The sequence below is a fragment of the Echeneis naucrates genome, chromosome 6 (assembly GCF_900963305.1).
Source record: "Echeneis naucrates chromosome 6, fEcheNa1.1, whole genome shotgun sequence".
Classification (NCBI taxonomy): Eukaryota; Metazoa; Chordata; class Actinopteri; order Carangiformes; family Echeneidae; genus Echeneis; species Echeneis naucrates.
The window spans coordinates 340434-362493 of NC_042516.1; the positions used below are offsets into that span (position 1 = coordinate 340434).

Sequence of the window (22060 nt, forward strand, 5' to 3'; positions counted from 1 at the left end):
AGCACTGATTGAAGGACTCTGTATTTGCTTTTGGGCATACAAATATGACTGCTTCACTTTGACACTCAAGGCTCAGAACACAGGATTATAAATCCTTAAGATTTTATAAGTCATATTGCATCGCAAATAAGGAAGATGATGTTCTTCTTTATCACCTCAAAAATTTTTTCATCATAATCTCATGTCACCTGATGTTACAAATGCCAGTAAAATAGAGCTGTTGGTGCTGTGGGACCCAAATAACCTATTGTAACAGTAGTGGGAGGGGAAAAAAGAAGAAAAGATTAAATGACTCTGGATGAAACAATACTTGGGGAGAGGCACATCGACAGGTTGTCTGTTCTTCAGCCAGAACTAGGAATTTAACTGTCAGTTTAATACCTTTTATCTGTATGCTAACTGACATTAGCTCAAGCCCCAGAATGTTCACTGTTGCCTGGCAACACCTTTAGCTGCTCCTGGATTGGACATAAGTAGAATTATAATCATCCCAATTTAGTCTAGCCTATGATATGGACCAAGCATCACTATCAAGCAAGGTCTTGGGCCAGACTTCTAACTAGTAACATTGATGTAGGTTTCACAAAGGCAGAATTTGACCATGGCTTGGATAGAATAAGCAGTCAGACAGACTTCTAAATTCACCTATTAATACGGCAATTTAGTTTTGGATAAGCTTAAGCTTTTCTATGGGAATATGAATTATGAGGAAATTTGTTTAGATAATATTTCAATATTATCTATTATCTAAGAAAATATTTAACTTAAAAAAACAAACAAAGAAAAAGAATGGCTGACTGAGGAACATACAATGATCTTATTTAGCCCAGAGGAAAATCGAAGAATTCAAATGTCACACACAAACAACAAGAACATCTATCCCGTTCTCCCTTCTTACTTGTCTCACCTGTAAAAACTTCAGCAAAAGGCCTAATGCTATACCATGGCTTCCTCTTTGCTTTTGGGCACTATTTGTCAGCACAGATGTGATATTTGGGTTAGGGTTAGTTAGTGTTGTATTTTCAAACAGGGAAGGAAACACTGTAATTGCATTTTATTTACACCACAGTTTTAATCAAAGTATGTCTGTCATGTCACATAAGGTGTTGACTAACAACTGATCACAACCTACCAGTTGAAATTGCTGAGAGTTTCAGGAACACCACCCTGTCTATTCTAGGCTTGAAAAGCTTTAGGACCTAAATTGTGATGTTAGGTACATTCATCTCTCTTATCTAATTTACAGTTTGACTACAGGACACAGTCTGAAAAAATGTACCTTCAGTTTCCTTTCTTATTTCTTCAACAAGACAGTAACGACTTGCCTAGTCATTTGTCTGGTCCCCAACTGTTTGACATACTCACCTCACAATAAAAGATGTTTGCATTTCACAGTATTTAGGATCTGGCTGTGAGTGTTTCAGTGTTGGCAGGTGGACTTGAAGTAGTGCAGCCAAGCTAGGGCTGCTGCACCACAGGCTGCACGATGTGAGTCAGCTAATTACTTTCTATTGGATATTTGTATATAGTGTACAGATGGAATAAGGAGAGCAAAGAGTCAGAGATGAGTAGGCAAAGACAGTGTCTGAACTTGAGCTTCCCCTTGACTGTTATTTCTTGTTCTATATGGGCTCTGTTCTAGACATCAAGTTGTTTTGTTTTTGAAGTTGCATGATGTCCACAGTCCCAGTGACACTGGCTCAATGGTCTTCTGTCTCTGTGTGTCTGTCTTTCATCTCTCTAGTCCCTGTTGACTCAATAAAATGCATTTGCATGCCTCATTTACGTAATTATTCACCAGCCCCTTTTTACAGCCCAGCTCTTTCCTCTGAGTTTTGGTTTTTTTTTGGTCATTCTTGAAAGTAAAATCAAGGATTAGTTGATGTAATATGTTTGTTTTATACTTGCCCACCCTCCTCCCTGCCCGAGCTGCTCTAACCTCCATCAACACAGTGATACAAACAAATGCACTGTAGCGTTTATTTTCTCTCTAACGGGGCATGAGGATAGTATTTGCATGCACTGTTTTGGAGCCAATCAAAACCATGCAGAACACTCTGTGCCTTGAGTTTCCTGTCTTCAAACCACATGGACTGCACACAAAAACACAAAACAGGCTGAAAAGCATCGGAGCTGGGATGTTTACTTCATTTCCTTTTGGTCCATTGTTTGAAACAGAACTATTTTGATGCTAATTCTTCCCTCAGTTCCTTTCACATGCTGACACACATTCCAGCTTGTGGGTTGGTGGGATCTCTCAGACATGGGATACACACCTTCTGAAAATGTGTGGCGCAGCTCCTATACGCTAATGTGTGTGCGTGTGTTTGTGAGGACAGCCTTCTACAGACCCTGGGTTTACAGGTCCTTAGGGGAAAGAGAGGGATGAAGCAAGCTGTGGTTATAGTACATATGGTAAAAGTTGAAGAGAGCTTCCTTTGCTGTTTTTTGCACAGCAGTGGAAGGTTAGCTGTTTCTCAGAGTGATATTGACTGTAGTTTCTTTGTCTGCAATAACAACAGTTTAGGCAATTACAACAGTGCAGCCAGATGGCAGCATAACAACAAGTCAACTGACTGTTTATGTCTCTAAACAAAACTACACTCATACTAATTAGCCCATGTTCTTTTAAATAAAAGCAATCACTCTACTGGGAGGCTCTGGTGCTGGAACTAATAACTGGCAGTCGAAAATTGTGTAACTGCTGATGATGAACGAGAAAAACTGTTGTTGGTTTTAATAAGCAAATAGATTCAACTCAGCAAATCTGCAGGACATTCATTAACAATGCATCAGTGGGTCTGGTGTCTTCTGTCCATCATCAGTGTGGCTCTTCACAGGTTATATTAGTGCTCGGCAATATGGCTTTAAAATACAATGTCAGATTTTCTAAGAGCTGAGTTTGGGTATGACACTCTTTTCTGAGGGGGTCGGGTTATTGTGCTTGCTGTGCCTTTGCAAGGTTAGGTGTCCATCGTGTCCATCAAATACTCAAAAAATGACTTTTTGACTAAGAAACTCTTCAGTACCTGGATGGGCACAGATAACCCTAATCCAGACCTTTGGAAAGGATGAAGTAAAACCTCTTTGCCACTCTCAAAGTTGATCTTATGTCGATGAAAGAATTAGAGTTTCTGAACGTTGTCTTAATAGCAGCAGTAGAGAGTAGACAATGTACTTCCTGTTTACACCAGCTTACAGTACACATGCGCAGGTTGTCAGCACAAGTTGTGTGACTCAATTTGACTTGATGTTCAACTATTATTGATTGAATAGTTTAAACTGTTATTTTTCCATATTTTCCTACATTTTACTGATTTGTATTTTGTAAAAAGCTTTGAGATGGTGATTCTTGCCCTTTTATAACTATCACAGAATTACATCGAAAATGATTAAATCATAGACTGGACTGACATGTCTTTGTGGAGCCTGGTGAAGCTGGTTCTTATAAATTGACTCATTACAGTGGCTTCTTTGGTTCAGTAAAACAGTGTTTCCAATGTGTTTTGTTTATATTTAAGGTTACAGGCAGCACAGTGGCATAGTGGTTAGTGGTGTGGCCCCACGATAAGATCGCGGGTTCTTCTTCCAGGCCTTCCTGTGCTGAGTTCATGTTTTCCCCATGCTTACGTGGGTTTCCTTCCACCAACCAAAGACATGCATGTTTAGGTTAATTGGTGACTCTAAATTGCCTGTAAGTTTGAGTGTGAGTGCTTGTCTCTCTCTGTCTGTCTTTGTATGGCCTGTGATGGATTTGTATCCAGGCCAGGGTCTGCCCCACCCTCACCCAGTGTGAGCTGGGATTTGCTGCAGCATCCCCCCGTGAAACAGATAGCCAGTAGAAGATGGATGAATGAATGAATGACTATTAAGGTTACAATATATACAACTAAAATGCTGGCTGAATTGTTGCAGAGCTTTTTTTGCTGTTAATGTGCAAATAGTCAGGCCCTCGCTGCTACTGCTGCTTGGAGTCCTCAGTGAGGCTGGTGAGCTCTGACTAATCCCCTGTGTGACTGACAGATAGCAGAGCACCACTCTGCTCAGCCTGTTAGCCTGTAGTCTCCATCCCATAGTCTGTTCCTCCAGATTTGATAGAATTGCGAAAAGATTTATTCAGTAAAGCCAAAATTAGATGATGGTTCCACAGTTTTCACAGCTTCATTTTGTGTGAGAGAATGTGTGGGTGGGTGCATGTTTGTGCAGATTTTATGAGAAGTCTCACACCAATATAGGTGTTTTTTTCCTTCCCTAATTCAAATTATGTAGTTCTGTCTTTACAATGAGTATGTTTACATGACATCTAAAAAAAAAAAAAAAAAAAAATCCTGAATTATTGTGTTTGTCCAACTAAAACTGGACTTTTAAACTTTCAAACTGAATTTATAATAGTTGGACTAACAGCCTCAGATAATACGATTGAAAGTTGAGCATCTTTTACATGTATACAGACATTTGGACTGGAGCTGGAGGAGGTGATCTGTGCATGTGCTTAAGTTCGCACCAAGCTATGACCGGGAGGTCGAAGAGCATTTAATACGTAAATATAAAAGTAGGAAGTCAGACAAAAGAAGCCGGCTAACTAACACGTCGAACATGGCAAAGTCTGCAGCAAAAGCTCATTTCATTTGTCTTTTTTTCTTTCCATGTCTGTTGTGGTCTGTGATGTTATAGGTCAATCAGAAGTGGCTAATTAGACCTATCGTAGTGGAGGCAACATGATTTCAACAAATAAATTTATTTCACTCCCATGCATGTATACTGGGACAAGGACAGAAGTCAGATTAGATGGCTTTATTGAGCTAAACCATAGCTTGACTTACCTATGCATGTAAACATACTGATTGATGAGAGTCTCACTGACTGACCAACTGTCTGGTATTTTCAAACATGCCTCAGCCTGGCACTGTATATTATACACCACATTCAAAGCCTCCATATGTTGCTTCTCCACTCAACCAGCAAAGCGGTTCTGAACAACCTGCCCAGGTTCAGCAGATGTCTGAAATATTGGATACACCTTGTGCAGAAAGTGTGAAGGCAGTGTGGCTGAGGGCATATTTACAGAGCCTCCTGCAAATGACTGCCAGAGCTTTAAAGATCTGTGACACTACTTCTATTTAGTTAAAGCAGCTTTTCACTAAGACAGATGATTTAACTGAGTACAGTTGTAGAGATGTAGTCTACAGGATGCATGCACTGTGGAAACAGTAGGAAAGGTTTGTTGCTGGATTTAACTGGTCTTTGTTTGTGGGAATAACTGAAGAAAACCAGTATAATATATAAAACCTTGTCACATGAAGGAAATTATAGGATATAATTGTGGAGGTGACCTATCTATAGGTAAAGCCATGCATTCACTCTCCTCTGTCTGTCAAACCCAATTCCAGGATATTTCACTACACATGCTCATGCAAACTAAAGAGCATTAAAAAATGGCTGGCTTTGGCTGATCTCTTAAACAAAAAACAAACAAAAAGAAAAGCATATTGAAATCGGTGCAGTTTGGTTTTGGCTGGCAAATCCTCTTTGTATTCTAGCTACAACAGTAAAGAAGTTTGTGGTCTGAATCCTTCAGAGTAGGACACAATTTCAACAACAGCAATCATAAATATTTTGTGCATTAGCAATCAAACAGAGGTGGAATGGACTTCATCTGAGTATTGGTGAGACCTGGTCTGTGTGGATTTTAAACTCATGAAGTCACTAAGTAACATACTGAGCATCCTGGTGAAGTTGTGTGATGGTGTGCAGGTTTGTGTACCCATGCCATCATTTCCAAACTGGCAGTGTGTCTAATTACCTTGATGTGAATGGAACTAGCTGCTTTTAGAAAGGATGTTGCGTGTTACCAAAGGTGTGTTTTATCTGAATAAAGAACTCAAATGTGTTAATCTTAATCTCCTGGATTACATTTAACCTGTTCTGACCAGATTCCTGAAACAAATCAATCTAAAAAGTTGTGAAAATATCAAATCATGATTTTTACATTGAAATTATCTCACAATATGCCACGTGATATGATTGTCACAATGACAGATTGTTGCGAGGATCCCCATCTGAAAATATCTAATGAAAAAATACATTTATCACAAGCAAAAAACCAAACATCCCCCTGATTTATTTTCAAATGATTGACTTATTTCCATTCAAATTATTCTTTCTCTCACTCCCTCTCTCCCTCTTGCGCTGATGTATGTCACAGTCAGACAGATCATTCACACATCAATGCAACAGTATTGTTCTGATGGATATCTTGCCTCAAGCTAAGGGTGCAGGCGGTGGAGCAGGTGGATTCCCTATGGCACTTTACCAGCATATGGACGGGGCCAGCAGTACAAGCAGCTCCATATCCTTTACACTTAGCAGGACAAACATTTGAAGTGCATTACTTGGGCTGCTTTAAAGAACACGGGTGCTGCTTAAATGTTAAAACTCAAAATAAGTTAATATACATGTGCTTCCCCCCAGTCTTATAGACCGCATGCTTCAGAGGGATCCCAAGCAGCGAGCATCCCTCGATGAAATCGAGACCCACGCCTGGTTGCAGGGAGTTGACCCGTCCCCAGCCACCAAGTACAACACTCCCCTGGTCTCTCACAAGAACCTGTCCGAGGAGGAACACAACAGCATCATCCAGCGCATGGTGCTGGGAGACATCGCTGATCGAGAAGCCATAGTCGAGTAAGTGGCTGCAGGCCTCGCTTCCTCTCTGCTGCACACACATTGCACACTAAAGCTTGAAACCGGACAAGACAGTGTTGGAACCCTCAGGTTGGCAGGATATATATATTTTTGTATATGCGTTTGATTTTATACTTGTACATTTTTATACAATATACTTTACCTTATTGATCTAAATATGTTAACAACTGAACCAGAGGATGTGAAGCAATTACCTTTTAGCCTTGGGCTGCATGTTCAAACCAGTACACAGAGTACAAACACACGCAGACATGCACAAACGGGGTGGTGAAGTCCATAGGCTCGCTCTTGTTCTATTCAGCTTTAGCCATTGCCTAATGCTGTAGCATCATGTGCACAGTTCTTGGAAACCCAGTGAGCATGTGTTCAAGGCTCTGGATCTGTGTGATCCTCTTCCTGTCACGATCCACAATCTTTACACTGAAGAGGACTGTCCAGTCAAGAATCTGTTCAACTCTTTGTTGCACTTCCTGAGGTGGTCACAGCAGAGTCTGACTGGTTTTCCAATCGGCCCCACCTGTCACATGGATGATGGGTGGATGGATAAATGTTAGAAGAAGAACTGTTCGCTAAGAGATTTAAACTAATTCATGAAAATGTGAAAGAGCAAAAAGATCTTTATCTTCAATTAAAAAAAACAAAAACAAAAAAAAAAAAACATTCTGTGTCCATATTCTGTTCAGGTTATATAATAAGCTACCTAGTTGTACATGTTTCTTATGTCATTGTGTTGTTTCAGAGCCCTGGAGACCAACAAATACAACCACATCACAGCCACCTACTACCTGCTGGCTGAGAGGATCCTGAGAGAAAAGCAGGAGAAGGAGGTGCAGACCCGCTCGTCTAGCCCCAGCAACATCAAGGCTCAGTTCAGGTAAAGAACGAACACATTTCAAGCAGAGTTAAAGCAAACATTACAGAAGTACCAGTAGAGGAGCAACCTCTTCCATCAGGCTCCAGCCTGTGCACATTTCTGTAAGAAGTATCACTGCTCATCATCATCATGAATCATGCTATCACTTGATGGCAGGGTAAGTGACCTATCTTACTCTGTGAGTTACTCTCAGTTCCATGTCCATGTGTACTGAGCCTCCACCTGCTGGGCTCAGGGGGCAAAGTTTGAACTCTGAACAGATTTTGCTTAATATTCAGAAAGAACCAATAATGAAGAAAGGAGTGAGGCTGTAGCGTGAAACACTGGTCGAGCTCCCTTCACATTCCTCTCTCTGTTAGACACAGGGATCTGCTCCGTGACGTGGGGCAGATGCAGAATCTGCTCTTTAATATTTACTTATGGAGACAATTAAAGAAATCCATCCATTATTATTAGGGGAAGTGGAGCTAAACCCAGCTGACATTGGGTGAGGGCAGATCACCAGTCTACCACAGGGTAGAGACAAACTATGTACACCTACAGGCAATTGAGTCATGTCATTTGATTGTGAGAGGAAGGTGCAAGGAACCCACACAGGGTGGACAAGAATGTGTTTCTTGTCCACCCTGGACATAAGCTTGAAGGACATAAGCTTGAAGCTACATGTAAAAACGCCAAATGATAGGAACAAAAGATGTGAAATAGATTTCACGAGGATGGTTGTGCAGAGACAGTCTTTTTGACCCAACACATCAACTATAAATTTCCTAACCACATAAATAAACAAAACTGAAATGCTGAAATGAGATTATTCAAAATTAAAACAGAGACACAACAACAGAGGAAGTTGATCTGAGTAAATCTGAGTAAGTCAATATCTGTGTCACCTGTTGTTTTCATATTCAATTGAGAATCAGAATGAATTTGATGCCAAGATATAATGTTTGTGGTTGTTTTTTATTTTTATTTTTATTTTTTTTCCTCTGATCAAAAGTTCAGTTCAAAAATAGGAAATTCAAAAAATGGGCCTTGTGCAAAACTTGAGTCTATTCCATTTTACAGATGTCTAGCATATGTCCCTGGCCAGAATCAAACCAGGAATGCTGCAATTACATGGTACGCCTGATAAATCACTCAACCACCAGAGCGCCATGCTTTCTCTTCTTGAGGAGATAAGAGAGGCACTATTTATGCTTAGATACTTCCCTAAAAGGTTTCAGCATTTCCTGACACGTTGGTGTCTTTAACATAGATGTCACTGACAGCTGTGCTGATGCGTTTGTACACCTCTCACAGACAGGAGGCAGCAACTGTCGACTTCTACAGTGTGAAATCATCACTGTGGTGTTTTCTTTTAGAGGATGTGCTCTCCACCCCCTTTTTTCCTTATCGTTTAATAGCACAAACAAGAAAATCAGCAGAATATTCCATAGATTCCATCCTTTAAACAGTGGTTAAGTAGCTTTAGTCCCACCTTCTCTGATGTGCTCACTTGTTATCTAATGGGTGTTCATAGTAGTGACAAGAGGAACAAGAGATAAACTTTGTAATCATGGTATGTTGAAGGTGTCAGAGCCAAGGACAGTGTGTGTCTCTGTTCTCAGTAGGTGTTGTGCTGTTCTGAAGTTCTTCGAGACATCAGGACAGTGGCTCGTGTTCAGGTTGAATTGTTTATGTGGTGATGCTCCATCAGACGTCATTGTGGTCCAAGATAAGATCAAGTTGACACCTGCTTGTCTCACACACTGACTCATTCAGGGAGACAGAAGCTTGATCAGATAGAGGAGCTTCTGACTTGTTCACCAAGTCTGTCTGGTGGAGGATCTCCCTGTTGGTACAGAGATGAGCATAGTTCATGTGTTTGTGAGGTTCACAATGACTCTAAATCAACACAAAACCTCCAGATTTGAATGCACAAACAGTGTGTGGTTACCGATTAATTCCTAAAGCAGATCCTTGATCTAGCAGATGTCTTTAAATCACCACTTTCATCGGCAAGTGAAGCAAAAACAAGAAGTTATGAAATGATCCCCACTGTCTGGTCTGGTCTCCAAAGGCAGTCCTGGCCCACCAGAGTGGACATGCATCAGGACATAGAGGACAGTTTGGCGGCATCCTCCATCTCCCACGCTGGAGGCCCTCAGTCCCCAGCTCGCAGTGCAGAGAACCTGCTTAACGGACACCGGTCCAAAGGCCTGATGGACCTTGGGCGGCGGGAGGAGACAGTCACAGACTCTCTGGGGCCGCCAGCTCAGGTATGACCTCAGTTCACCCAGGGATCTGACTCTTTTTCAGGGATATTTTGGAATTTCAGGAGGAGACTGGAGGAGACTGTTTGATTGAGTTTTGTTAATCTCTCCAGGGAGCCTGTGCTGCAGCCCCTGGCTCTGCTCTGGGTTCTGGCTCTGGGACCATCAGGGCAACCAGTCCCTCCCCCTCAGGAGCAGCGAAGCAGCGAACCTGCCTCTTCAGGTCTTTTTTTTTTTTTTTTTTTCTGATTTTTTTTCTGATTTTTTTTCTCTTTATTGTTTCTTAATCACTTTATTAATATTCCAGTTGATTACAGAATGTAGAGAAAGGTTGAAGCTAATGTTCTCACTTCTATTGCTGCCAGCTCATATGTGGTCTGAAGCTTGTCCTCATAAATCCTGTCCTGCTACAATAACAATCTGATGTCTGTCCTCAGGGTGGAGGAGGATGAAGAGGAGGAGGAAGAGCAGGACCCGTCTCCCCTCCCCACCCAGGTGATCCTGCGTCGTAAACCCTCCTCTGTTACCAACCGCCTCACCTCCAGGAAGAGTGCCCCAGTGCTGAACCAGATTTTCGAGGAGGAGGGGGAGTCTGACGATGACTTCGACATGGACGAGGGCCTGCCGCCTAAACTCAGTCGCCTCAAGATGAACATGGCCGGGAACACCACCAGCCTGAGTTCTGGGGCTGGCTCCTCCTCATCCCCGGGGTCCACACAGAAGCGCTACCACCGTCGTAAGAGTCAGGGGAGGGGGTCGTCGTGCTCCAGCTCTGAGACCAGTGATGACGACTCAGAGAGCCACCGGAGACGTCTGGATAAAGATTCAGGCTTCGGATATGGCTGGAACAGGAGGGACAGCAGTGAGGGGCCCCCTGGAAGTGAGGGGGGCAATGGAGGAGGCAGCAGCTCAGGGCAGGGGAAGCCTCCTGGTGAGGGAGGGGGCACCTCCGGTCCAGACCGGGGAAGTCCTCCTGGAGGGGGTGGGAATGGAGGTGGAGGAGAAGGGAATGGGGGAGGAGGAGGGGGTAACAAAGGACAGGACAGTCCCTCCAGTTGTTGTAACAACAGCAGCACCACTAACCCCGCCCTCAGTGCTTTGTCGCACTCCTCCCGCACAATGTGCCACAGCTCTGAGCTGGTGGAGAGTCTGAAGCTCATGAGCCTGTGTCTAAGTTCGCAGCTTCATCAGCACCGTGGAGGGCGGGGGAGTCGAGGGGGGGTGGATGGTGGAGGTGGTGAGGGCAAGTTAATCATAGACCCTTGCAATCTCTCAGGGGGGAGTGTGAAAATCCAGGAGAAGTCAGCCTGGAGGATCTGCATCAGCTCCACAGCAAGCCTGGACACCATCACCCTGCCCACCACCGCCGTTCTGCCCCGCATGCACTCCTCCCAGCACCACCACCGCAAAACGGCACACAGCCCCCCCAGCCTGCAGATGGGGACGGGTGACAGGAACACTCACAGCAACATGAGCACTTTGAAAAACCGCATGCTCCAACTACCTCTGTGTGAGAAGACCATCTCTGTGAACATCCAGCATGGCGGGGGCTCCAGGGACGGTCTGCTTTGTACCTCAGCCCCTGTCAGCTGCTGCCAGGTGATCTGAGGCCGCCACCCCTCCACCCGCCATCATCTCCTCCACTCTGACCTCTGCACCTCCTTCACTTTGTCACACTTTCCTTCCTGTGTGGCTGTAGCAGATAGCTGCCATGTCTGAGCTCAGCTCTTCTCCTTCTCTGTCCTTCTCTCCTCCCCTCCTCTTCTGTGCTTCATGTGGTTTTTAACATTGATCAGTTTTGTATTCTCTCCAGCTGATCTTTTAAACAGAACTTTCATTTTTTAGGAATTAAAACAACTGATTTTGATGATGGTTTAATGGAAAACTTGATTTCAGGCAAAATCAGGGGTCAAAGTTCAGGACTGAGTTGAAATGAAAAGACAAAAAAAAAAAAAAAAAAAAACCCTGTCAAATTAAAAGAACCGAAAAGTGAACTGATTAACTGTGCAAAATCATGGTAATAAATGTAGACTTTCAAAGTAAAATCATAACCTTACAAAAAGGCAAATATTTAGAAAATAAAGACATAATGTTATTTAGAGATAACGAACTCTCCCTCCCCTCCTTCACTCACCTCACACCTGCCAATCAGACTCTCCCTTAAAATGTCTGACTTTATTCTTTTAATCCTGACGAATATTTCACTTCTTTCCAGTAGATTGTAAATTTCTTCCTTCACAATGATGGTGATATTCTGCTCAGAAAGTCACCTCTGACCAACTGCAGGCAAGAGGGAGTGCTTTTTATTACACGTGTGTGACCTTTGACAGACCCCACAGACAACATGTTTTACCTGGATTTTAAAGAATAAGCAGGGTGAATGTGGCTCTGTGTTCACTCCTGTGGCAGCAAACAGCTAATTACACTGATCACCATGTTGGAAACGTTACTGCTGTCCATCTATTTAAATATGAGCTGTTGTTTGTTTGTTTGTTTTTTTTTTAATTCATGACTTTGTTGCTGTTGTTGCTAATACAGAATAGTTGTATCGTCTGACGAACACAGTATGAACGTCCACGATGTCTGTTGTGATTCAACCTCTGCTGGCTCCTGTTGGTCCCACCTGCACTGATGTGTCATCCAAAGCTTGCAGCACACGTTTGTGTGTGCGAAGTGTCAACTTGTGTGTTTAGTGTGTGTGTGTGTATATATATATAGAGTTAAAAAGTTTTATTTTTCATACATGTACATTTTTTTCTTGGCACGATCTGCTGTTTTAAAATGTTGACAGGAGCTGATGAGACGTCTCATTGGTTTGTATAAGATAGTTTAACATTTAAACTGTGTTCACCAAGTCTTCAGACCTTTATTGTGCTCACATGGTAAGTTGCAACTGAACCATTTAAAGTTAGTTAACACAATTTTTAAACTCTGCTGTGATTCATATTTTCTAACAGGTTTCGATTCATAAAAACTGTATCTGTATCTACTACTTCCTGGTATCGAAACCTGGATCAGGTCTTAGCTCCAGAAGAAACTAGAGGAAGAAAGATCAGAGAGACTCAGCCTTATGTTTGAGCCTCAGTCAGATCCAGAATCTGGTTCTGTGAATCTGACTGTCTGAATTCTGCTTTTATAGTTCACTGCAATTCCAGGTAGAAACATTCAGTACTGATGTTGATTGATTATTTCACTGTCATGTCTGTTATATGAAAACATCACAAGGACAGTAAAAAGGTTAAACAGATGATCATTATGATCTTTAATAAATTAGATCAAAATAATATTGAAAATAACTTAAAAAAATGAAGAAGTGAGGGGGTCTGAAGACTTCCTGGACTCTCTGTAAATGTAAAAAAACAGCAGCTTTAAAGGAGCAGGGAGCTGAGAGATGAACAAATATAGAAGAAAGAGGAGGTGATTCTTTAAGGGCATTGGCAATAAGCTAAACTGTGTGTTGCAGCTATCTGTACAAAACACCTTTCATTCATTTCCTTTTTTAAATTCAAATGTGTGCAGCCTCAAAACGGCCACATTCAACTGAAAGGAAAAAAAAAAAGGAAAAGCTGTTTGAAATATTTTTGTCTTTGGTTCTCTCCTGTTTTCTTTTTGGAAACCAAATGTACATAAAGTTGTAAATATGGTGCTCTCTCTCTCTCTCTTTATCTAGAACAGCAGAGTGAACCTCTGGGTGCATAGCTGTACTGTAATCTAGCCTTATGATAATTAGTAATACTGTATGGGTGTCTCAGCTAAAAATAAAGCCGTGTGAGAAAAACGAAACGATTCTCTTCATCCCGTCGGGTCTTTGACTGTTGTCTTACTCAGCCGTATCCAGGTGAACGAAGTGCATGTGTTTCAGTGTTTGACATTCAGTGACTGAGAAGAGACAGAATCAGCTGCAGAAATGTTTCTGGACCAAAAAACAACAGACGATGAAAAGGAGAAAAAAAAAAAAAAAAAAAAAAGCTACGACAATGAGCTGGAACTGACAGGAATATTCAGTGTGTTATTCTGTAGTTGATACCTGTTGTCAGATGTTACATATAGCTATGGTAATATCCAAAAATAAATTGTGGAATACTGTCTCATACATGTCGTCTACTGGCTTTCTTTTGTCTTGATGTCACCCATTGCTTTGCAATCTGTCTGTCGCCATCTTGGTTTTTTGAAATCAGAGGTGAACTATCTGGAGAAGTGAGGGCTGGATCTGACCTGAGGATATAACAGTTTGCTTTACCCTCCTGATGATGAGATCTCGGCTCAGTCCTACAGGTCAGAACCCGATGGCTGTGATCCAGGTCAGCCACTGTCGGTGGTGATTTACACGCTATGTGACACTGTTGAGGTTTTACTCTCCGCCTCGACACTCAAGTAACCAGGAGGCTCCAAGCCAGACGAGGACGTTTAACCTCCTCCACATTCTGCTGGTCACAGTGGAAGGGTGAAGCATGCGTCAGGCCTCCAGCAGGAAAACCAAAAGGACAAACATTCTGACTTAGGAACACATTTTGTTGTTCATAGTTTTACTGAAGCCAAAGAGCAGCACAGAGCCATCAATACATCTTATTGTGTAAATACTGCAGTTTAACAGCATAGAAAACAAATAAGAGATTGGCTTCACATTTCAAGGCACCAGGGTGTTTACAAGATATTAAAGCTTCGAGTGAGCTTATTTCCATCTACACTGGCAGAAACAAAATAGTAGTTTTTATACCCTGGTCACAATGCATGCTGAGAAAAAAAAAACATTCCGTCATCACTAGCTCTTGGATATGGAGGCAAAGAATGGCCAAAAATAATAATAGAAAAATACATTTGCTGAATTTAAATTCATGTCAAACACTTGGGTTCATTTGTATATACTGAATTTTACAGGCTAATGAATTCAGCTAGGAAACCCACATGACCTGGATATAACCTGGTTGGAGGGGTCTAGATTGTAACAACAGATACAACAGTATTTTCTGTCTAAACCGATGGAGAAAAAGTGTCACACACTAAATAACCGTAAGAAAATTCAAATCACTTAAAGGGAAATATTTCACTGATTTATATTTATGTAATGAATGTAAAGAATTAGAATTGAATTACTTATGAAATTGAAATGTTCAACTATTAATAGTGGGTAAAGTGGTGTATTTGGTTGCAGATTTTAATCTTTTTGGCCCATCTTTGCTTTCATACTTACTTCGTTGTGTACAGGAAGCTGTGATGCAGAACATCAGATCATTCTCTCTTTCAGTAAAGTCTCAGGTTATTGGCAGGGGTCTGAAATGTTAGACCTCCAGTTATCAATAATGTAGATGACAAACTTTAAAATTTTATAATCGCAAACCAGTTTTGATTGATCCTACCTGACAAACTAACTGCTGTCATCTTTCTGTTTCTTAACACAGTATTCCTATGTGATTTAAAAACATGCCTTTTATACTATTTATCCCATGTTATAACGAAAGCACAATATAACTCCATTACAGTGCATGCCACTCAAAATCCACCTGAAAAGGTGTGTGAGGACACTGCACATCAATGTGTGATACTTTTCTTCCTGTGTGTGAAAGCAGAATGAAGCGACGTTGACTTCATAGCAGATCGAAGTGTTGAAGCAGCTGCAGCTCCATCAGTATCTGTAGAGCTTCCGCTCCTCCTCACTGCTTCTTACTGAGCTCCGAGGCCTCCAGCATTTTCTGAAACACACAAGACGGCCACCCTTCATTATGTGTGTGTGTCAGCATCCATCCTCCTTTGTTAAACCAGCATCCAGCTGCAGAGGATCATGTGTTTGTCTTGTTGGTTAATTACGATCTGAAACGTGACCTTCCAGACAGTCGCCACTGTGAGAGCTGCTCTGATTCTGCCTGAGACGCAAGATGAGGCATCAGTGAGTACCAGTCTTTGCTCAAGAAAGCTTGCTCAAGAAAGTTGACCTGTTGACCAGTCCTTGCTCAAGTCCGATAACATCTACTTGGCTGGCGTTTTTTCCTAAACACTAATATGGCTAATTTTACACAATGTATCTAGAATCCGTTCTTCACTCTTCTAAAACTGCACAGAAAGGCTGCTGTGCAATTGAACTCCACCAAGACTACTTTCTACTGGAGTTATTTCTCCCCAGATTAAATTACTCTGTTCTGCTGTTCAATACTGTTAATGTATGTATATATCTGGTTTTACTGACTCTCAACAGCAGTTATTTTTAAAGCTATTTTTATGTGTTCCAAGATTTTTTATTCACTGCCAGTCAGATTATATAATAATGGAAAGATTATGAGGCTTGATTTTTTTCTGGTCATGTTTAGTCTCATCCACAGTACTGAGCTGCTACAGTAACAACACCAACACCAACAATAACAGCCACATCCATGCAGAGTTCGTAGTAGAGCACCAATATCAGATCAGCCCTCAGTGACACAAGCTCTGGTATCAGAATGTCTATCAGGAAGAAAAAACAGTATCAGAGCTTGTTTGAATCTCTGTTTTGTGTCATCAGTAATAAAACAGTTGAATTCCTCGATCATGGAAATATCAGCGTGAAACAGGATGGAAGGCTGATAGATAATGTGCTGTTCACAGGCTGGCTCAGACACTCAGAGCACGACATCAGGATGTTAGAAGAGTGGACATCAACATAAAAGGTAAAACATGCCCCCAAAATGGAATAAATGAGAAATACAGAGAGAGAGAAATACTGTGCTACAGACACACCAGTGCAGAAAATAAACTAAGACAACTCTTCTGTAATGTTCTCCCATTCTAGTGGATTTTATTTTGCAAAATCCAGTGACTGGGACCCTAACGGAGTGTGGACAAACAAAAAGTGAAGAATGCACTGACCCACATCAGACATCACAGACGGCGCTGCTAAGCCGTCCTCTACCGCGTGATAGTAAGCGTCACAGAACCGTGGCTGTCTGAGCACAGAATTAGAGGCTGAGTCTAATTCCTGCAACCTCTGCACACTCTGCACTCTGGTCCCAAAGCAGCAGAGACTAGGTTTGGCTTCAGATAGATTTTTAAGCGTGAGCTGGACTTATCATCACATGTTGAGATTAGGCCCAAAATGAAAACATTTTGAAATGACTACAGCTTGTGGATTCTCATCCACTTTGGACAAACTTCTCTGGAGAAGTGAGACAGTCCTTCTGAAACACTGACAAGTAAATCCATAACATACACGATCATCAGTGAGGTTTTCGGCTTCCTCAGGTGTGAGAACCTTGTCAGAGGAACTCATTATCACTGATGTGGTTGCAGTTGCACTTGGATTTGTCCTACATAAATTCTACAAGTCTACAAATTTGAAGAGAAAGCTCTGTCTCTTTTAATCTGTTTATCCTTCTTCGCTTCTGGCGAGATACAAATAACAGAAGCGTTGACTTTTATTTAGGTATCTGTCCCACATTCTAATCTGAGGGGAGTCCTCACACCTCAGGGCTCAGTCGACAGGGTTAAAACCAAAACAGATCCATTGCCTTAGCAACATGAAGCTGGAATTAAATCCATCAATGAGAAGCAGACATCTGGAAAGCATCAAATTAACAAAGCAGCATCCACAGCCTGGATTTATAGTGATCATAGAGTCAACTGTACAACCACTGACCTATTTGTGTCTCTGTAAGGCTCTGGTGCAGCTTTAGTATCATGGTCACAGCCAATGAACACAAACTGTAAACATCATGTTAGCATCAGTCTAGCTGAACCAACTCTGGAGATTTGTGTGAAATAAGAAAGTTGACCTGCAGCTTTGTCTGTGTGATTTGTGTTTCTTAAGCCACACAACAACTTGTGGAGATCTTACATAACACACTGTCCCCTGCTCACCCTGCTGACCTCAGGGGCTGCTCTCTGCTACAAATACCCAACTAATTGCCCTCATATGTCAGGATTGATCAGAGAGAGATGAAGCAGAGCTACACACACACACAGACTATCAAACAACAAATATCACAAATGGTGGGCCCTAACAGAGGTGATTTAGAAAAGAAATGAAGAGAAGAGTTGACATTTGACATTACTATTAACTTTGAGATAATTCACATTACTTCACCAGTTCTTTCTGGTCAGGTTCCTCTGCTGCAAACACCCCTTACTAACCACAGATATTAAGATGCAGATCAAAATAACAAACTCATGGGCTAAGGGTTAGTATGAATAAGTAATCTTAACCATGCCCACTTAAGAGATGTGACAGGAGGACATGTTGGCATTGTGAGGACATTCTGACCTTTTGTGGACATGTTGGTCTGAGGATATGTTGGTGTCAGGACACGTTGGTGTTTTAAGGATAGGTGTTAGGAGGGCATGGGTTAGGGTTTTTTGGAGAGAGCGTTGTTAAACTTTGTAAGGTAAAATAAAAACTGTTAGAGAAACAATAACAGTTCAGCTGTTGTTCAACTAATGAGAGACCCAAGAGAAGTTGACTGAACTTCACTTTCATATACCAACACCAAATCAGAACACACTCATGTTTCAAAGAGCTCCACCATGAAGACTGGGAGTGAGGCAGTGGAAAAGGAGGAAGGTCAGTAAACCTCAGCATGTAAGAGGAAAAAAACTGCCCCAACATCTGACCTAAACACATCAAGACGTCCTAAGATCCTCTAGTATTACTAAATCCAGGTTTCACAAACTCAGCTTCTGAAATACTTAACTTCCTGACCTGGGACTGCAACTCCACTTCCTCAGTGACAACACAGAAGCTCAGTCCAGTATCACTGTCCCTTCTGTAACAGCTTTTCTACCTCTACACAACTCTCACTGTGTGCTGTTGTTTTTGTTTTGCTGTATAGAACAGTCGGCAAACACATGGGATGACATCAGATGGAAAGTCAGGGTCAGGGTTTACAATGATCTCCTTTCTGGTGCGACTGATTGGCTCAGGTGACAGTGTCACGGTGACTTGTGCAGCCAAGAAACTCACTTATCTGACTGATCAAGTGTCTCCAGTAGGAACGTGAGCTCCCCCACCTATTTATCCTAGGTACCCATTTGACTAACTACGAGCACATTATTCAACTACTGTACAATATGATCGTTATGTGGGTGAAAATGGCAGTTTGTTGCATTTTAATCAGATCAAAAGCTCCTGTTGAATTTTCAAATGTAATTAAGCTATCATCGCAAGTCATTAATCCTACGTAGCTCATCATGCATGCCAAAGACTTTCCTTCATTATATCCATTTGTATGTCAACCTGCTGCACATCACTAACTCTGTGTCCCTGCTTTCATTTCTCTTTCATAGGCACATTAGTCAAGTTCCTTGTTTTTTCTATCAAACTTAAAGAAGCAGTACACAGCTCGGTTTAAATGCAAAGTCAAGAATTTCAGCCTTTACATGAGTTTGTTTTGTTGACTGGATCAACTACTTAAAATTCAATCATCAGAAGAATCATCATCATCACTGATGCTCATCACATTTGCTCAAGATGCATTTCAGACTTCAGATTTAGGAGCAATTCAATAATTCTATTTTACTGATGTTTTAAAAATCACACTTTGTCAAAACATGTCTGGGCTAAATGAATTTAATGAAGCAACAGTACTGAGATAATTACACATCAGAACAGCTCCTGCTTGCAGAGACTCTGTGTTATTGCACCTTCTTGGAGTCGGACAGGATGATTTCTGTGTGTCCTCGTCTTGATGGCCACTCTGAATGCAGACTAACCACCTTAATCTGGTTAAGACTGTCTCAATGTTTGTTTCTTTCAGGCTGACGTCAAGCAGACCTTCACCAACTGCAGAACACGCACACTACATCCAAGTCCCAAAGCACACGATGCTGAATGTGACAGCAAAGTTATATAATGTTATAACTGTTAAATATACACATAATATTAGTACTAAAGGAAACTTTAAGATCACATATCCATAACAAAGCTTTGAGAGTTAGAAAGTTAGACAAGTTGACAACTTTAAAAATAATTAATGTCATCCAGTTACTGAATAATGTTACATTCAAACTGGTACAAAGCTACTCACCCTCCATGAAGCAGTCTCTGAAAACCAAGACACCACAGAGCAACTCTTCAGACCAAACTTGACTGACAAACATGACAAGACAAGGCCTGTCTAGGTTCTTACACGTCAAATGAGACTCGAGAGTCCTTTACTTGGCGATGCCATGTTCAGGAATCAGTACAGGTTGTACTGTAGAGAATTAACCTTGTAAAAGGGTGCTGTGGAAGGAAACCACACCAGAGAAACACTGAACCAGAAGCCAAGCAACTCATCTCAGAAGCACTCAGCTCCGTCAGTCCACATCAAAGAAATGGCTGTGGTACAGAGCCAGCTAATGCTTCACTGTGAAGCCATATCAATACTATTAACATCGGGCACAGCATTCATCTTCAGCAAAGTGGTCTGGGACAGGCATCAGGAACCCACTGTTAAAGCTTAATGTGAAGCTATGGACCAGAACGCTGTAATGGACTCATGAGATCCAGACACTGTCCAGGCTGTGTGTTTGTGTGTGTGTGTGTGAGTGAGAGAGGAAGGTGGTGATGGTGGGGGATGGTGGGGGCAGTCCACTGTACTTATGAGGATTATTGAGGACCCAAAGACTTGGCTATATGAGGACAGGAGGGATATTTTATTGACTTGGATTTTGTTCACTGAGGCTGATTCTTTTTGAATCTCAATCACAACTACAAAATGGCTAGAGAGGTGAAAACGGACAACAGCTCTAATTTAAGCCTGAACCACCTTGACCACTACTGGAGGACAATACTGATGAAAAAGGCCAGGACACACACACACATACACAAATCAGGCAAAACACTTAATTCTGATGAGGTCAGCAGCTCACGCCTTCTCCAGCAGACTCACTGAGCCGTGATGCTGCACACTGTCTTGGGAAAAGGACATGAGGCATTAATGTCCTGCCGCTCTACACTTATGTGTGACAGGTTTCAGTGACGCACACAGGGAAAGTCTTTCATTTTTTATTAAATATGACTAATCACATCTGTGGCTCAGTAACATGAGTGATGAAAGCTCAGTTGAAAGTAATGAATATTTCAACTTTTTGTTGCCAGATTTCAAGTATTTCCTTGTGATTGGAGTTGACACTGTCAACACAGTAAACAGCAAACAGGCTTCTCCACTCCTTAAGTATGTTTACATTGATACAAAGTAAAATTTAAAAACTGCTGAATGAGCTGGTTCCAAGCCTGAGCAAATGAAACAGCATCAGGGTGGTGTCAGAATCCTTTGCAGCAGAAATTCACAGATGACTATGCCTTTCTTGGTGTGTTTTTGGTCTTCAGTACTGATCCAAACACCCATCAGCCATTAGATTAAGATCACTAACAGGTGAAGTGAATAACATTGTTTATCTGTTTGCCAAGGATACCTGTCACTGGGTGAAATGTATTAGACAGCAGCGGAAATTTAGTTCTGAAGTTGATGTTGAAGCAGGAAAATGGTGTGAGAATGTAAGAGACTTTGACGGGAACCAAACTGTGATGTGTAGACCACTGGTTCAGATCATCTCCACCACCGCAGCTCTATGGGACAATCCTGGTCAGCACCTACCACAAGTGGTCCAAGGAAGTAAAACCAGTGAACCACAGACAGGATCACAGGTCAAGGTTTGTTGATGGTCATATAGTGAAGGCTGGACCGTGTGGTCTGGGCCAACAGCAAAATTGTTGAAGAAGTTGATGAAGAAGATATGTCAGAACACAGAGATTTACAGCTTGTTTTGTATGGGGCTGTGTAGCTGCAGAGCAGTCAGGGTGACCACGTTGACCCCTGTCCACCAAAGGATCTTAAATGGATACATGAGCTTCAGAAGTGGGCAATGGAACAATGGAAGAATGGATCAGGTTTTTTTTTTTACATCATCTGACAGTCAGGAGTGTATGACTCAACAGGACAGGGCTGTTTTGGCAATAATAGAGGGATCAACACAACATCGACTTTGTGGTATGATTAACATTAAACTGAATGTTAAAGACAATAAAAATATATACTGATCATTTCAGAAAATAGGTCAGGTTTTCAGCGGACTGCTCTACCTTTTTCTTGAGGGCCTCCAGGGATTCAAACTCCAGCCGGGATAGTCTGATCTGGATGTGTTTGGGTATATCTGGGATGAGGAAGGCCAGCAGGAATTTGAAGGCCAGGAGTACATGCTGAAATCACAGAAATGCAGACATAACACAAGGATTACAATACAACAGGACTATTTCTGTTCAGCTTTTACTTCCTTCCAATTTTCAGAA

General features: G+C 41.8%; 2 protein-coding genes across 3 annotated transcripts in view; one reads left to right on the forward strand and one right to left on the reverse strand.

The window, feature by feature from the left end:
- The window catches only part of snrka (SNF related kinase a), a 38231-nt gene extending 26424 nt beyond the window's left edge, over nt 1-11807 (forward strand). Inside the window, exons 4-8 of the mRNA XM_029503460.1 lie at nt 6472-6684; nt 7445-7579; nt 9636-9834; nt 9942-10051; nt 10266-11807. Coding sequence (XP_029359320.1) covers nt 6472-6684; nt 7445-7579; nt 9636-9834; nt 9942-10051; nt 10266-11436 — 1828 coding nt within the window. The 3' untranslated portion in view covers nt 11437-11807. The remainder of the gene's footprint in view (nt 1-6471; nt 6685-7444; nt 7580-9635; nt 9835-9941; nt 10052-10265) is intronic.
- Nucleotides 11808-14313: 2506 nt separating this feature from the next.
- ano10a (anoctamin 10a) overlaps nt 14314-22060 on the reverse strand; it is a 30201-nt gene continuing 22454 nt past the window's right edge. Inside the window, exons 13-15 of one of the 2 annotated variants that reach the window (XM_029503461.1) lie at nt 21854-21970; nt 19815-19831; nt 14314-15518 (exon numbers count right to left, since the gene is read on the reverse strand). In XM_029503461.1, coding sequence (XP_029359321.1) covers nt 15452-15518; nt 19815-19831; nt 21854-21970 — 201 coding nt within the window. In that variant the 3' untranslated portion in view covers nt 14314-15451. The remainder of the gene's footprint in view (nt 15519-19814; nt 19832-21853; nt 21971-22060) is intronic. The other variant, XM_029503462.1, reaches the window with a different exon arrangement.